At 40.8% G+C, this 17,369-nt stretch overlaps 3 protein-coding genes across 3 annotated transcripts; all 3 read left to right on the top strand.

The window, feature by feature from the left end:
* The first annotated feature begins 289 nt into the window (after positions 1-289).
* On the top strand, positions 290-13,608 carry LOC115622628 (peroxisome biogenesis factor 1). The gene is made up of 8 exons (XM_030516635.1): positions 290-495; positions 574-703; positions 841-944; positions 1,114-1,228; positions 1,284-2,876; positions 3,570-4,393; positions 13,245-13,348; positions 13,415-13,608. Exons 1-8 carry the CDS (start codon positions 403-405, stop codon positions 13,482-13,484), a joined length of 3,033 nt encoding a protein of 1,010 aa, XP_030372495.1. The 5' UTR covers positions 290-402; the 3' UTR covers positions 13,485-13,608.
* LOC115622629 (fibroblast growth factor receptor homolog 2) lies at positions 9,974-13,238 on the top strand. The gene is made up of 2 exons (XM_030516636.1): positions 9,974-12,446; positions 12,513-13,238. The coding sequence occupies exons 1-2, from the start codon at positions 10,353-10,355 to the stop codon at positions 13,080-13,082; spliced, it is 2,664 nt and encodes an 887-aa protein (XP_030372496.1). The 5' UTR covers positions 9,974-10,352; the 3' UTR covers positions 13,083-13,238.
* Positions 13,609-15,397: 1,789 nt separating the features above from the next.
* On the top strand, positions 15,398-16,058 carry LOC115622288 (tyrosine-protein kinase receptor Tie-1-like). Its single transcript, XM_030516191.1, has 2 exons — positions 15,398-15,532; positions 15,591-16,058. Exons 1-2 carry the CDS (start codon positions 15,398-15,400, stop codon positions 16,056-16,058), a joined length of 603 nt encoding a protein of 200 aa, XP_030372051.1.
* The last annotated feature ends 1,311 nt before the right edge of the window (positions 16,059-17,369 follow it).

Consider the following 17,369-nt stretch of genomic DNA (forward strand, 5'->3'; position numbering starts at 1 on the left):
CATGGTATACGAAACACTGCAATTTATATACAAATTATATCTATTATATGAACACTTTAACTATTTTAAATAAATAAATAAATTATTAACCAAATAAACTAGCCAAACAAAAACATTTCAATTCTATGATTTTTGAAAAACTCTTTACTAGCAGTAGTGCGCGAATAGAGTTGCCAAGCAATTCATAAGGCGCAACAGGTCAATCGTAGAGTGCTGCCACATTGCTTTAACGTTTTTAGGTGGCAGCACCATAGACGCGCTCAGCTGTTCGCTGACAATCGTTGAGAATCATGCACTGCGCTCCGCAACGCAACAGTATTTAGTTTAAATATGTTTTTAAACAAGAGTACACGCGGTTGAACTTCGGGAAAGTGTGACACACAGTGCACTTTACTGGCGAAAATGTTCAAACGCACCTTTAAAGTGGTTTATCGGCCCATTAGAAACAACTTCCTAGTTCTACCTGATCAGTACTATGGAGTTGTTTCGACATATGTAAGTATAAAGTCCGCGGGTACAGCCCGATTAGATAAGTTATACTAATAATGGTAATTTGAACTGATGATTGTATAGGATACAGGTTGCCTAAGCTTACAATACAATGGACGTGTTCATTATGTCTCTTGGTCGCCGCAAGGGGGTGGCGGCGGTGGTTTGAAAGACACAGAAATTGGGATCAATGCCAGGGCCGCTAAGGAGATTGGTGAGTTACTTAACAACTGGCGCACAGATGTGCTGCCAAAATACTAGCACCCACTACTATGTGGTAATATTGAATGTATGTACATTATATAGTACTTATACTATACCTGCTCCGCCTTACTCTTGCTCTTGCCGTAGGTCTGCATGAAAATGATTTGGTCAAGTGTGCGCTCATCGCTGACGTCCTCAACTTGCGCAGCGTGCACGTTACACCCGTCTCGGCCAAAGATTGGGAGATCATTGTGAGTGTTTGGGGCTAATTATAGCGGCTCTTTTTATATCGAAATTGTGGTATTTGTGCGGGCGTCTTTTTGTTTATTTGTGTATGATTCTATTGTGATTTCGCCGGCACATTGCCATTGACCCGCTGTGCGCGTGTGAACATTCATTCTGAATACTAATTTATTGCAGGAACTTAGCAGCGAGAAAATTTCTGGCAGTGTGCTAGAGCAGACGCGCATTGTGAACTCAACACAGATACTGCTCGTTTGGATCAACAAGTCCATGCAAGTTGCGTTGACAGTGGGTAAATATGTTGTTATTTGAAGTGGCGGCCGTCATTAAAATGTCATGTTCTGCAGATCGCCTTAAGCCACATCTTAGCTATGGACGCATCGATCACAACACAGAGCTGGTAATAGCGCCCAATTTGTACAAGGGACTCAGCAATGGTATTGTTGCGGATGAAAATGACGGAGGTGGTAAACTTTCTCGTAGTAAGACAAGCGCCCAGTTGCGTTCAGATGAAGCGCCTCTCACCAATGGACTGTCGCACTCCACTACTATGAGCAGTGTTAAAGATACGCTACAGCGTCATAATCCTCAGGCGCGTAACAAACGACAGGATCACATGGAACGGATAAAGAAGGATTTGCGACATGAAAATGCGCGCAATTTTGAGTTTCGAGTGATTCGAGGCCTGTGGCAGGAGCAAGCACAGGAATCAGATGTGTATATAACCCGTACGCATCTGCCCGAGTTCATGGATCTAGATTTGTTCTACTGCCTGCGCACGGCAGGCGAGAAAGAGCATTATGTCCGTGTACGATTACTCAGCGATGCCGAATTGCCTGCAACGATACATCCCAGCATTGAAGTGAACGCAAATTTAATGAAATTGCTGAACTTGGAGGAGTTGGAACGTGTGGTGCTACGGCCAAAAACAACGGTTGTGAATTTTGTGGAGAAAATCGAGCTGTTTGCGCACAAAAAAACGCACTACAAGATTGTTGAAAATGCATTTAAACGCTTTGTCATTGAGCGCACCAATGTGGCGCCGATGCTGTTTAATCAGGAGGAGGTAGTGCGATTGGAGGACGATTTGCTGGTCACCGTTGGCATACTGCCCGAGCATTTTCGCTATTGCGTGGTTGATGCACAGTTTCTCAAAGAGTCGAAGATTTACGCCGCTGATTTAGTGCGGCCAGTCAATGAGATTATCAAGGAACAACCAACGCCAAAGTCCCCGTTGAGCGTCAAGGATCTCATACGCTTGCCCGAATACGATAGCATTGTGGACAAGGTGGTGGAAGAGCTACGCATGAATCTATGCCTTAATTCGGACAATTCAGTGCTTCGACAGTGCAATGTGTTGCTAACCGGAGCTGTGGGAACCGGCAAAACTGTGCTGGTGGAGCGTATATTGGACCAATTGTCGCGCAAACCCGACTATTGTTACTTTGATATATTCTACTGTTCGCGCAGTAAGGGTCGCAAAACCGAGTCAATACAAAAGGATTTGCGCACCATTTTCACGAATTGTCTGCTGCATGCACCCGCCATTGTGGTCCTCGAAAATTTGGATGTGCTGGCACATGCGGCCACTGAGCAGGCTAGCCAGGATGGTGAATACTTCAATCGCATGGCGGACACAGTGCACCAGTTAATCATGCAGTATACCAGTAGTAATGCCATAGCCGTAATTGCCACAGTCAGTGAGTTGCAGTTACTTAATAAGCGCCTGAGCTCTCCACGCGGTCGTCATGTCTTTCAAACTGTGTCGCGTCTGCCCAGCTTAGAGCGCGCTGATCGTGAGATCATTTTGCGTGAGCTGTGCAGCCACATTGCGGCACAAAAACTCGATCTAGTGAAGTTCTCCAATCTGACTGAGGGCTACAAAAAATGTGACCTGGTCCAGTTTGTGGAGCGCGCCATTTTCTACGCCTACCGCATCAGTGAGTAGAGATACTATTTCTTAAGTCTATGCTCTATTAACTTATCATGGAATTTTAAATTCTCCTTCCCATTCCCAATACATCATAATGATAGAACAAATTCCAACTGGTAATTAACCAATAATTGATGAATGGAATAAAAAAATCAAACGAACGATTTGTTATTGGGAATATTTAAAAATGTAGTGTATCATCATCATAAATTGAATCGACAACCAATCAGATCAGCATAATTAATCTTTATATATCAAAAAGTATACAGTAGATTAGTATTTTTTTCTATTGTTCAATGTACATCTATATTTTTTAACCAGAAATCTTTTTATATATTATACACATATTCAAGTATGTAGTACGTGGAGGAATCTGATGGAAAGGGCTTAAAAGTATATATCAACATGCTTTTTCAATTTAAATATTTTGTATCCTAAAGTGATATTTATATTCTTCTATACTAATGCTTTGTTGACCCGACTATTTGTTGTTTCCCAATGTTGAACGAATTTTTGCTGCTTGAAGAATTTAAAAAAATACATCTCTAACATATTGCTGGTTTAATAGTAATATAATTAAGCGGGCTTTATTCATTCAACATTAAATATACGATATATGAGTATCTTACTTGTTTTTATAATTTTTCCTAATATCTAAGAAATATCAAAAATATCACCCATTTTTTATCCTCGTTCGCAGACAAGACGCAACCGACGCTCACCAATGAGGAACTTGTACAATCTCTAGAGCATACGAATTCATATTGTCTACAGGGAATCGAGAGCAATCAAAAGACTGGCGTCGAATCGGAGGATTCTGGCGAGCTACGCGTAGAGGAGTTGCCCGGCCTAGAACCTGTGGTGGCTGTGCTGGAGGAGGTGCTAATGTGGCCTTCGCGTTATCCCACCATCTTCAGTGACTCGCCGTTGCGCAATCAAGCTGGAGTCTTGCTTTACGGCCCACCAGGCACAGGCAAAACGTTTTTAGTCACGAAGCTTTCTAGTTGTTGGAACTTGCGTATTATTTCGGTGAAAGGACCAGAACTGCTGGCCAAATACATTGGCCAGAGTGAAGAGAATGTACGTAATCTGTTCAATCGTGCGCGCAGCGCCAAGCCCTGCGTCCTCTTCTTCGATGAGTTCGACAGCTTGGCGCCGAAGCGTGGACATGATTCGACGGGTGTGACGGATCGTGTGGTCAACCAGTTGCTGACGGAGCTCGATGGTGTCGAAGGGTTGCAGGGCGTAACCGTTATAGCGGCGACATCGCGACCCGAACTGCTCGATCCGGCGCTATTGCGATCGGGACGCTTGGACCGTTTGGTCGAGTGCCCGCTACCCGATGCTGTGGCACGGGTGCGCATCTTTGAGGCCCTCAGTGCGACTCTCAATCTGGATGAGTGCGTAGATTTTGAATGGTTTGCGGATAAAACGCAAAACTATAGTGGCGCCGATATCCAAAGCATTCTGACCTCGGCAAACATGGCAGCGGTTAAGGAGGCGCTCGCACAATTCGGACATGAGGTGAGTCAAATAAAATGGCCATTCTATTCATATACATTTATTCGATATTCATTTATGCCGGATATGGCGCAAAGCCCATCATCATTAGAGCATCCGCTCGGGAAGTGAGCGAGTACGAGTGGTTCCCACATTTCTTTGCCTAGGCTGCTGCAATCGCTTGCATTGCACTTGTACGCAGACATAGTTTAACTATTTTTGGTTTGGCTTGGTACGTGCCTGGCATTTTTGTTCGGTTTCTATGAGTTTTGGGGGTAGCGTTCAACTATTTTGGAACGCCTCGCAGAAAAAGGATCTCAGGTTGCCAATGCGGGCCAACTGCAGCATGGTTTAGATATAAGTCACGTAACGGATATTTCCTTATTGATATGCGATAATCGCGCATGCGCACGTACAAAAGCAAAAACAACAACAACAGCCCTGACAACAGCCAAAAGCAAAAGACAATGGAAGTAGGTAGTGTCTAGTGTAGGTAGTTTTAAAAAGGTGTTTTGATTATATCTTGATTTTCGTAACAATCGAAATAGTTACGAGTCGGATGATGCTTCTGAAGATATACACACATACGTATGGAGCAATCTTTTTAATATTTCTTATACACAATTAGGTATAGATATCACTTTTTATTTCATATACGATTTTTAATAGTTTTAAAACTTTCAAGATTTGTTGAATTAAGGTAAAAATAATATAGGACACCATATGCTTATACTACAGTTGGGTGTTTTACGTTTACATAAGAAAACCTTAAATCTCTACTTCGGCTTTAAATAAAGCGGAATTCAAACGTTTCTTAGAAGTGTTTGTCTAAAAAACCGAAATATTTACAACTTATAATTTTACAAATTGTTAATCATATTTTATTTCGGAAGCCGAACCATAACCAGAATCGTAGCCTGAACCAATATTACTTTGAGTTGTTAAAATCAATTTATTTTATTTGGAAATTATTTATTTTGGCAGAAGTTTTATTAATTAGATTTTATTTGGAAATTTTATTTATTAATTTTGGCAGAAGTTTTATTAATTTGATTTTATTTGGAAATTTTATTTATTAAGTTTTAAAACCCTGAAACAACAAAGACATTTCGTTGCTAGCTGTCTTAGAAACCATCGGAATTTTAATATAAGATAATGCAATATTGAAAAGGGTAGTTATTATCGGGAAATTAAACAAACTAGAGGGAGTTATAATTGAGATTGTGCGCAACTCTTACTTCTTATCTATTTGTGCTCCTTGTGTGTTTTTTGAAGCTTATAGAGCCTTTAGAAAGTAACATTGGAAGCGTATATAATCTTCGACATGCCAGCGATAATATGTTTTCTTTTGTGATTGCTGTTGTTGCTGTGATATTGGTTGGATATTGTTGGTGGAAGCCGCCTTGGTACCTTTGTCGAGCTGCGCATAAATTAAGCCGTCGAGCAAACACGATAATAAAGAATGCAAGTGAGCAGCACACACCGACCACAAGCGGCGGCGGCGGTGGCGGCCAACAAACATGCTTAGAATATACATTCTACGTACATACATATGTACATAAATATATGTACAAAATACTCTCTTGCAATAATAACAAGAAAATATAAAAAACAATTGCAATAGTGAGCACATGCGGGAGACCCGAGTCCAAGAGCCAGCCACCTTGCACAGGTAAAAAGGGCCAACAGACCACATAGTTTACGAGTTGTTCGAGTGTTTGTGTGTTTGTGTGAGTGTGTGTGTGTGTGTGTGAGTACTCAGGATTGCGATGAGAGCCGTTGTTGTGATTTGCTGCTTAGCTCTATGAACATATCAACAAATATTATTGAATACAGTCTATGTAAACTTTTTATTTTGCGTCCATTTTGTCGCTGCCGACGATCAGCAACTGGCAACAGCACCAGCAACAGCACCAGCACCATCTCCACCAACATCGCCACCGCTGTCGGCGACATCGTTATTGTTGTCGTCGTAGTCGTCGCACATATCCAAAGTTGTCGATCGAACGTTACTTTTAGTTGTGTGCGCACTTTCAAGCAATACGGTTGACTCGTGGTGGTTGGTTCAAAATACGTTATATGGTTCTTGTGTTTGTTGCTGTTGTTGTTGTTCGTCGGAAGTCGATGTTAGCTTAAAATAAAGTAACTTCGGCGTGCCGAAATTTACATACCCTTACATACATACATCAATGGGACTGTCAAAAAGCTGATAAATATCCAATTTGGATCCAAAATCCAAGAACTCCGCTTCAAGCTAAATTGTTGAAAATTGTTCGAATTGAAGTTTATGCTTAAACGTTATATAGAAAGGATTATTATAGGTTCGGTGGATACATAAATCAATGGGACTGTCCAAAAACTGATAAATATCCAATTTGGATCCAAAATCCAAGAACTCCGCTTCAAGCTAAATCGTTGAAAATTGTTTGAATTCAAGTTTATGCTTAAACGTTATATAGAAAGGTTCGGTGGATATCCTAAAATCGCTGGATATCTTCTATAATATAGTAGTCCAATTTGCCTGATTATTTGCTTGGGTTCAATAGTAAAATAAAATTTTTCATGGAATCAGATGGTTCTCTCGCCTACCTCTCTATCCGTTACAAATAGCAGTGCCAATGCATTATACCCTTTTGGAAGTGTATAACAACACCAACATGTCCTCTCTGCCGCAAAGTTCTTTTCTTGAAAAAGCGCGCGCGCGTACGAAAAAGGAAATAAAAAATTTGCATCCAAGCGGAAATGCACATGCTCCTAAAACTTAAGGCGCCGTGCCCTTTGTCTGCCCTGTCCCACCAACTGTGCTGCCACCAATGCGCATGTGTGTGTATATATATATATATATATATATATATATATATGTGTGTGTGTGTGTGTGAGGTACGAATGCGTGTGGGGTGCCGCAAAAGATTGACAACCAAATAAAACACTTCGTGACAATTTTTTTAAGACAAAGAACGTGATTTTGCAAAAAAAAAAAAGAAGACAAAAAAATCACTTGTTTGTTGTTGCTTTAAAAAATTAAAACCAACAGCTTTCATAAATGATTTGATAAATGTTTGCCATCAAGTTCGATAAAACCATTTGAGTGTCTGGCCAAGTTCTGTTTAAATGGCACAGCTTTGATAACAAAATTCTCAACATTTTGTTAATCGCTCAAATATTTAAAATAGCTTGCCAAATTCGTTTTAGAATCGAAATGGCAAATGTCGCATCGAACAACAACAAAAAATCCAAAAATATTGGCAATAAATATATGAATAACGTTAATAAATTGCAAAAACAAAGGTGTGATTTAAACGTTTTTGGCATGTGTATATGGCGCGTTGATTTCTAACAATATTGAATGACTGACAAAAAACAAAAAACTTCAAACATATGTGGCAATAACAAGAAAACAAAAACAACAACAATATAAGGGAATGAATAAATTAAAAGTTGAGACGCGTGTGCATACATACTTACTCACTTATATCAAACAGAAATCGCCAGTAGCAGCTATAACTACAACTACAACTACAGCAACATCAACATCAACAATAACAACTGCAATTTCCTCAACAAAAACAACATTAGTCAAAACAACAACAATCGCGGCGATACAACACTTGTCGCATACCTAAAAAAATAACCAATAAATTTCATTATTGCACAGTGGTCTGAGACTTCCATACGGATTAACTATCGTCATTTAATTTCCTCTGTTTTTATCAAATTTGGCACATACATCGGGACAGATGGACATGGCTATATGGACGAGTCTTGATCAGTAATATAGACTTTAGTTACATACATTCGCACTCAAGAATATACGAGACATCCTTTTTCTCTTTTGGTTGTATACTCTACACAAATAGATTGTACTTTATATTTGCAAATAATGTATAATCATCCGCCTTTCTTCATAAAAGGCTAGCATGAATGAATATTATCTTTTTATTTAAAAGAAAGATGATCCTATAATTGTTTTCATTTTTAAACAATTTAATTTTTATCTTCTATATATGTATAGTATATATAAAAATCAATGCCAGTTTTCGTTGTAATTTTATAACTCAAGAACGGGCTCATCCATCCAAACCAAAAGCTTAGGCTTTGTTCGGACTATGTAGTAGATGGTTTATGTGAAGTTTGCACAAAATCGGTCGAGCGGTTCTTTATTTATCACATTTTGTGTAACAAATGAATTCAATAAATGGCGGATCATTTTGTTAATGGGGATTTCGCTGTCAAATTGAAACTATTTTCAGATGGGAATTGAGGTGTGAATTTGGAGGAATCATGTTTTTCACATGGCCAACTTTATGTTGCCTGTTCCTGTTCATAATGGAAAAACAAAAAATATTGTTTATCCAAATGTTTTGGATTAAGTTTTAAAATAGCTAGCAAATTATAAAATATTTTTTTGTTTGAATGGTGGCCCCTATTAAATGTATCCAATAGTTATTCACAGCTATAGTTCTGATCTGATGGAGAAAAAAATTAAATTAATCAAGCTGAAAAGAGTTGATTAATTTAAGTGTCCCTTTATCTACATACTTGTATAAACGATGGAATTTTTAAAACGAAGGACTCCTAAATAAGAGAATGGGAATAATCCAATGGTCTCAAAGATGTCTTTAAAGTTTTCATTCGAAAATAAGCATTAGAAAAGCTTGACTCATATAGCTCATGAGCTCATATATACATTACAAAAATATTATATAAAAATCCTTATTTAAATAGTGACAGTACATTACAAAGAAACCTTTGATATATTGTAGAACCTTTATTTGGCTACGTAGATTACTATTACAGAGAATCCGATTATAGTATGATGCATCAGAAGTTATTCAACGACAACTCAGTACACAGTATTTGGTATCCATCGATAAGAAGCTTCAGTTATTACAGTCAAGAATTGCATTATTTCTACAAATGGGGTAAAATGTAAATCATTTGCTTTTATAAATATTTGTTGATAAATCAAACGATATATCATATGTATATTGATAAATCGAATGAGTCCCCACAGTTTGGAATAGATGATTTTGTTGTTGTTGATTATCATCTACGTTCTAACAGGCTTAGTTAGCTATGCGCAGATTTTTGTGCATTTCCCCAAATCTGATGGCATCATTGGGAACTTCCTCAAAAGGTAAAAGCCCAACAAAAACATTCACGCCCCACGCAAAAAGCGGCTTCAGAATGTTTACTAATTCGTGTCTGGTCTCGGCCCACTGTCAAATTAAAGTTGACTTTAACAATTGCTTATTATTATTTGCTAATCTCTAACTGTATGATTTTTCAAATGAAGCAAAAAGAAAGAAAAAAAAAAAACGCATATTGGAACCAATGCCATATATGCACATACTTTTTACATACAAACGAGTATATACGAGTACATACATATATTAAGACTTCTTATGGAACCACCGTTCAGGAGTGTTTTGGTGTGTGTGCGTGTGTGTGTGTGTGTGTGCATTGCTTGTTGGCCAAGACAGCGGTGGCGGCAATGGCCACGATGTGATTTAATTGATTTAAGCGACGCGCGCGGGTGACGACAGCAACAACAACAACAACAACAACGGCAACAACAACAATACAAAAATAACAACTCATTACAAAGGCAGTGCACATAATTGTGTACGCTTTTTTCTTTAGATATTTTTGTTCGAATATCGCGGCACAAGCGCTGCCGATTGAAGCGAATATTGTAGCAGAAAAAAATTTAAAAAAAAACATAACAAAATAACTTGGCATACAGCAATAAAATATTAAAGAATAATATTAAACGGTTTGAAAAATCGCGTGTAAAATGGCTCCGCAACAAAAATAAAAGGTGTGTGTGTATGTGTGTGAGAGAGAGAGAGAGAGAGAGAAACAAACAAACAAACAAACAGACAGACTATAAGAGACACTTAGCCAGCGCTTTGGCAACGACAATTCAAATCTTCGAACTCTACATCCACTTGAGAGTAGCAATCACCCACCAGCGCTGACAATGCAGATTGCCGGCTGCTGCCGTTTGTGGGTCACCATTATCGCCATCATCTTCAGCTTTGGTGTTGGCAGCAGAATCTGTGAGTGCGAGGGCGCGTTGGCTTCTGTTGGATCTGCTGGCGACATTGGCAATTGGAACACAGTAAGGAGAAACGATGATCCGGAAATTCAGGATGATCGCTTGGACATCAGGCTACTAAACAATGCCAGCAGTGAAGATAGTCCCCCAATGACGAAACCAGCAATACCAATCATAAGCGAAGGTATGCCACGAAACGCCACCATCATGGAGGATGAGAATGTCAGCTTTAAGTGTGCTGTGGAGCCGTCACAAATGGAGAAAACACGCTTTCTCTGGTATCGACATCCGTACGGAACCAATCGTACCAGAGCCGAAGCGGAGGCAAATCTGAGTCAAGCCCGAAGGATGGGCACCTTTAAGCCCACAGAACATATTCTGCAGCTGGGCAAGGTGGGGCCCAGAGATGTGGGCTGGTACACTTGTAAGGCGTACAATGCAAATGGATATAGCCTGGCTAGCGCATACCTGGAGGTATTGCCAAAGAACCGAGCAACTTCGACAACAACCTCAGTGATAACATCAACAACAACAACAACCACAACGACAACGGTCACGCCTTTAAAGCTAATTGGCCATGTCGGAGGTGCGGAGCATGGATATAGTGCTCCGGTATTTAAGAAGCCAGATAGCATGCAATATCTGCAACATTTAAATTCCGGAGAATCCTTGATGCTCAGCTGCCCGGTAAATGGCACACCCGCTCCCATCGTTACGTGGACACGTAATGGGGAAGAAGTGAAGCGCATAAACGGCAATTTGTTGATCAAAAAGTGGTCGATACGCATGGATAATGTCGTCACCGATGACAATGGTATTTACAAATGTGAGGCGTGCAATATCCTCGGCTGCATCAACTTTAATTTTAGCGTCGCTGTTAACAATCGCCTACGCCATCCGCCCATCATCAGTGATAAATATCCGCAAAATCAGACGGTTTTGGTCAACACCACCGTCATAATGGAGTGTCGCGTCTTGTCCGACCTGGAGCCAAAGATTGGATGGATACGCTTGTTGCGTGGCAATCGCTTTGTACCACATGATCAGATCAATGATACAAGTGTTCGGCGCATCGTATTCAATGCAACAGATGTGCCCCATAAGCTGATACTGAAGAACGTGACGCACGCACAGGCGGGCTGGTATGTATGCTTGGCCTCGAATGGGCTCGGCGAGACCATGGCCAGTGCCTATCTGGATGTCAGAGATCGACTGCCCTACCAGCAACTACTGCGCTCCCATCCAGTCGAGGTAACTGTTGCTGCTGTCGTCCTTGTTGCTCTCTTCGTACTCGGAACCTCGTTCACAGTCTATATGCTGCGGCGTATGCGACGCGATAAACTGCTTAAGCATCGCATTGAAACGGTCCACCAATGGACCAAGAAGGTTATCATCTATCGAGCGCCCAGCGTAGATGGGAACTCGTGTGGGGCTAGCGACTTGCAGATACCCATCATAAAGATTGAGAAACAGCGCTCCACATTCTCCGCCACGGGTGGCAATATGGATCCGACACAACCATTTAACGAGTACGAGTTTCCGTTAGACTCCAACTGGGAGATACCTCGTGAGCAGCTGGACTTGGGATCCACGTTGGGCGAGGGCGCATTCGGCAGAGTTGTGATGGCCGAGGCCGATGGCAAGCTGCTTGGTCCGAGCGATACAAACGAGAGAATTGTGGCCGTTAAGATGGTTAAGGAGGAGCACACGGATGCGGATATGGCCAGTCTTGTGCGCGAGATGGAGGTAATGAAGCTGATTGGCAAGCATAAAAACATTATCAATATGCTGGGCTGCTGCACCCAAAACGGTCCCCTCTGGGTTATCGTCGAGTATGCGCCGCACGGCAACCTAAAGGATTTTCTGCGGGAGCATCGTCCGCGCGGACAGCAGCGACGCAGTGAGAGCGATGGCTACCTGGATGACAAGGCGTCGCAGCAGCATTTCGGCGAGAAAGAGCTAACCGGGTTTGCCTATCAGATTGCTCGTGGAATGGAGTATCTGGCTTCCAGACGGGTAGGTCACTCTTAGAGGTTGCATCCTTTTCGAAACGATGGCTAATATACCTTCATTACTCTGCAGTGCATTCATCGGGACTTGGCGGCGCGCAATATACTTGTCGGTGATGGTTATGTTATGAAAATAGCCGACTTTGGGTTAGCTCGTGATATTCAGGACACCGAATATTATCGCAAGAATACCAATGGACGTCTGCCCATCAAGTGGATGGCTCCGGAGTCATTGCAGGAAAAGTTCTACGACTCGCAGAGCGATGTATGGAGCTACGGTGTATTATTATGGGAGATCATGACCTATGGCGATCAGCCTTATCCACAAATTATGTCTGCCGAAGAGCTGTACAGCTATCTGATAACGGGTCAGCGAATGGATAAACCAAATCAATGCTCCATCAATATATATATAGTGATGCGGCAGTGCTGGCACTTCGATGCATGTGCAAGGCCCACCTTTACCGAACTGGTGGATAACTTGGAGGGTATACTCAAGCAGGCTAGCAGTAATCCCAACGATGCTTATTTAGATCTCTCCATGCCCGTTCTGGAGACACCGCCATCATCTGACTATGAGGATGATGCGTCCGATACTGAGACTTTACCACATAGATATCAATATACCTATAAGTTTAACTAATCATAGGAGGCAGGTTGGGGAGGGCCTGTGGCAACTGCGTTACTCGCCAAACGAATTGTGGCTTTAATTTCAGAAATTTCATCCAGCAACAAAATACTCATCAATAAATCATCTAAGCTGTAACAAACAAAACTAATCAATCATTTTGTTGTCCTATGCCAGAAATTACCAAAGACAATTACAGTGAGACAGAAACATCTAGTAGAGTCCTTCCAGACGACGCGCCCATCGCTGAGCCCCTCTGACGTGGCCAAATATCAGAAAATGTGAGTATATTAATAATCGCCTTCATTTATTTATCTAAACATTTTCGTTCCTCTCCGATTTTACAGGTACGCACGTTTTACGAACAAGGAGAAGAGCTCCAGAGAGTTTGTGGCCAAGCGGGCTACTCTAGCATAGCTGATTGAACTGAGATACTTGTAGACTTCTAAAAACAAAGGTGTTATTGGTTTAAACATTCTTTTTATTTCGATCCCCATTTTGTATCATGGTTTTGAGGACAATAAATGATTTTTATTCAAAATGTTTCGACAAACATCGAACTGAACGGTGCGTACATCCAGCTCATTCCAATACGTGCCTGTCAACTATATCAATTGGCATTTCTGCCCCCATTATATATAGTTTGTAGTTCTCAGTATTTAATCGTGTAGGTCGTTCGTTTTAAGACGAATCTCATAAGAAAAAAACGTCCTAAAACGGTAGTAGTGCCACGAAGTATGGTTTATGTGGCTTTTGAAATGTGGACAGTATTGACGAAAGGGGCGAAAATTCCAAAAAACTCGTCCTTTCTCGGACCTAGGAGAATCTGGATATCAACTTTGGTTATTCTAGATTTTATAGTTTCTGAGATGCTTGCGTTCATCCAGACAGACAGACGGACGGACAGAGGGATGTACATGCCTAGATCGATTAATCACCAGTTCATTGTCGTGAAACAGACGGTCGAGTTAAACATTTTGATAAAATTACTAATATAATTTCGAATTAATTTTAAGCCGGTACCTGTGAGTCATTGCTGTAACGCAGTAAAATTATGTTTCACTCAAAAAAATTAATCACCAGTTCAGTATCGGGAAACAGACGGTCGAGTTAACACTAGAAAAATTCATAAAATTCGCTCGAATTTAATGAAAAGTGTTAAATTTGAAGTTGAAATAATGGAGATTGCGAGAAAATTGCTGATTAATGTAAGATGCTGTGCCATCATTAGTTCCGTTTTATTTTTAACTTTACAACGCCCCATACATGGATTAACAACTCATTATTTGGAGGCTAATGAAACTGAGACCAAGTCTAGAATGGGGGGTGCACTCATAGACGTGGGCAGTGATGTAAAATTTGACTGTGACAGTCACAATAATGTTACTTGGTTGTACAACGGAAATGTATTAGATGACTACAGAGATAATGTCGTAGTTAAAGGAAACATTTTGACTATAAACAATGCAAACATTAAAGATAGTGGATTATACGACTGTTATTGGGAAATGCCATCGAACCAAATACGCCATCAGCTCAAAGCAGTAGTCGTTGTTAAGAACAAAGCTGAAAATAATGAAAAGGGAGCAAAAATACAAAAACGAAAAGCGTCGAATAAACCCGAGTTTGCGGAAGTCTTACATCGACAACAGGATTTTCAGTTGGGCGGTAATATAACGCTTTCCTGTCCCGCAACGGGAAACCCTAAGCCGGTTATTATTTGGGCACATAACGGCCAAGTTCTGAATAGTACCAGGGTGGTGCTTAAAGACTGGTCATTGCACATTAGGGACGCAATTTTAGAGGACGACGGGCTTTACGACTGCTACTTACTCAACCCGTTAGGTATGATTTATTTCCGCTACAAAGTAAACGTAAATGATTATAATTTAAAGGAATATCTAGCTATATGGGGAAAGCTTGTGAGAACAAGAGCGATTTTAATTTTATTAGTCTTTATAGCCTTAGTTTGCATTTTGGTACGTTTGTGTTTTCGAAAACCACGCGGGGGTCGCTTGGACGTGTTGAGCTCCCATCCTAGCTCAGATAGTAATAATTACGAGGTTCCGATATTCATGAACTGGGAGTTACCGCGACAGATGTTGAAGATAGATTCTCCATTAGGTGAAGGTTCTTTCGCATATGTATTGAAAGCAAAACTAAAGGGCTTTCTCCCCAACGGAAAGAGTGCAACTGTGGCGGTCAAGGTGTTCAAAAAAAATGACCCGGACGGCCTGCGCGAAATAGAAATTATGAAGCTAGTTGGAAAACACGCAAACGTCATAAATTTTGTGGGTTGCTGCACCCAGGAAGAGCCAATCTGGGCCATAATGGAGTATGCACCCCATGGCAACCTTAAGGACTTCTTAAAACAGATATGTAGGGATAGCATCGCAACCGAACAGGAACTAATGGTGTTTGGTGTACAGATTGCGCGCGGCATGCATTTTTTAGAATCGAAGAAGGTAGGAACCTATCTCTAAGCGCTGTCTTCCATATTTTATCATTAGGAATTATTTATAGTGCATCCATGGCGACTTGGCTGCACGCAATGTTCTAGTCGGTGACAACTTTATCATGAAGATAGCTGATTTTGGATTCTCCCGCTATGTCAAAGGAACAAACGGCTTTCCCATAAACCCTAATAACAAATTGCCAATAAGGTGGATGTCGATCGAGACTCTGGAGGGAAAGGACTATGATTCGAGTTGTGATGTTTGGAGTTTCGGTGTAGTGTTGTGGGAGATCCTAACGCTAGGTGAAGAGCCCTACTTGCATACAGCAACCACAAATCTGTATAATTTCCTGAATATGGGCAATCGCTTGGAAAAACCGCCGCTTTGCTCAAATGAAATGTACGTTATGATGCGGCAGTGTTGGAATAGCGTTCCCAAACAGCGTCCCACATTTGGCGAGCTAGTTAGGGACTTGGAGTACATGTGTAACAATCAAGGAGGAAATATAAACGCTGCTCTGCAGAACGAATACTAAACTAGTTCTTTAAACCGTGTATACAAGGGCCCAAAAAAATTCAAATTTTTATTAGATAATGCACGATGCATTAAAAAAATAATTTATACATATGATCGATGAAAAAACTTCATCAAAATCCAACTCACTTTCATTTTAAGGCGATAATGAACGTGTAATCGACTTTATAAGGCCATATTTTTTATAACACTATTTGCCCACAATTGTTCAGTGATTGTATTAGTCAGACGTTCCATACCTTATTGTTGTTGTGCTTCAGTTCAGGTTCGGTTGCAATTATAGTAAAATCCAATAAAACCGCAAACATATATAAATCGGTGACGCTGGGGAAAACAGAAACAGGAAGACGAATCAAAGGAAACAATAATAAGAGCAATTAGACGAAAAGTACAAAATGTTTCCCTTATGCACAATATGCAGTTCCGCAAAATAGTCGCCAACAGCAACTCGAAGGCAGCGCGTCTCACGGAGCTTTATCGAGAATAAGCCACTGCTGTTGAAGAAATAGTTTCCCCATCAAGATGCTAACTAAGAATTTTGGGCTGCCAGCAGCTATCGGTCATTGTGTATGTATCGTTATATTCTTAAGTGCTGGAACTAATTCAATGGAACCGAAATTCCAAGTACCTGATGATTGGCCGAAAATAATAGAACATACAGAGGGCATCCATATTAGCCTGAGCTGTCGGGCGAATGGCAGTTCTCCGCTCCAAATTAGTTGGTACCACAACAAAACCGGTATAAAAGAGATGATGCCGCAGAGGCATTACCTTCTGAAAACCTGGAAATTAACCATAAAAAGTACAACTCCCTCTGATGCTGGCAAATATAAGTGTCGAGTGTGCAACAATTATGGCTGCAAAGAGAAAACGACTATCTTGAGAATTCAGCCTCGAGTGCATTCAGTTCCAAAGATAATGAACGAAAAGTTTGCAACTCTGATAGCTGTGGAGGGAAATGATGTCACTCTTAAATGCAATGTCGAGCAATCGCAACTGGAGCCATTTATTGTTTGGTACAAACATCCAAACAGCACGGGCCGAACCGAACAAGAGCTTACCTTTAATGGTGTTCAGATAATGCACAGCTCAACATACAATGCTTCTGAAGTATTTTTGAGAAAAGTGAACCTAACAGATGCTGGTTGGTACTCATGTAATGCCTCAAATGCAATGGGGAGCGCCGTATCGAGTATATATCTAAGAATAGAGAAGAAGAGCATGTTGAAGAAACCTCAAATCATCATGACAGTCAAGCAATATTCAAGCGTACATTATCCACCTTATGTGGATAATTCCGAGCCCATAAAAA

This window comes from Scaptodrosophila lebanonensis, unplaced genomic scaffold (assembly GCF_003285725.1).
Source record: "Scaptodrosophila lebanonensis strain 11010-0011.00,11010-0021.00 unplaced genomic scaffold, SlebRS2 tig00000043-arrow-pilon, whole genome shotgun sequence".
NCBI lineage: Eukaryota > Metazoa > Arthropoda > Insecta > Diptera > Drosophilidae > Scaptodrosophila > Scaptodrosophila lebanonensis.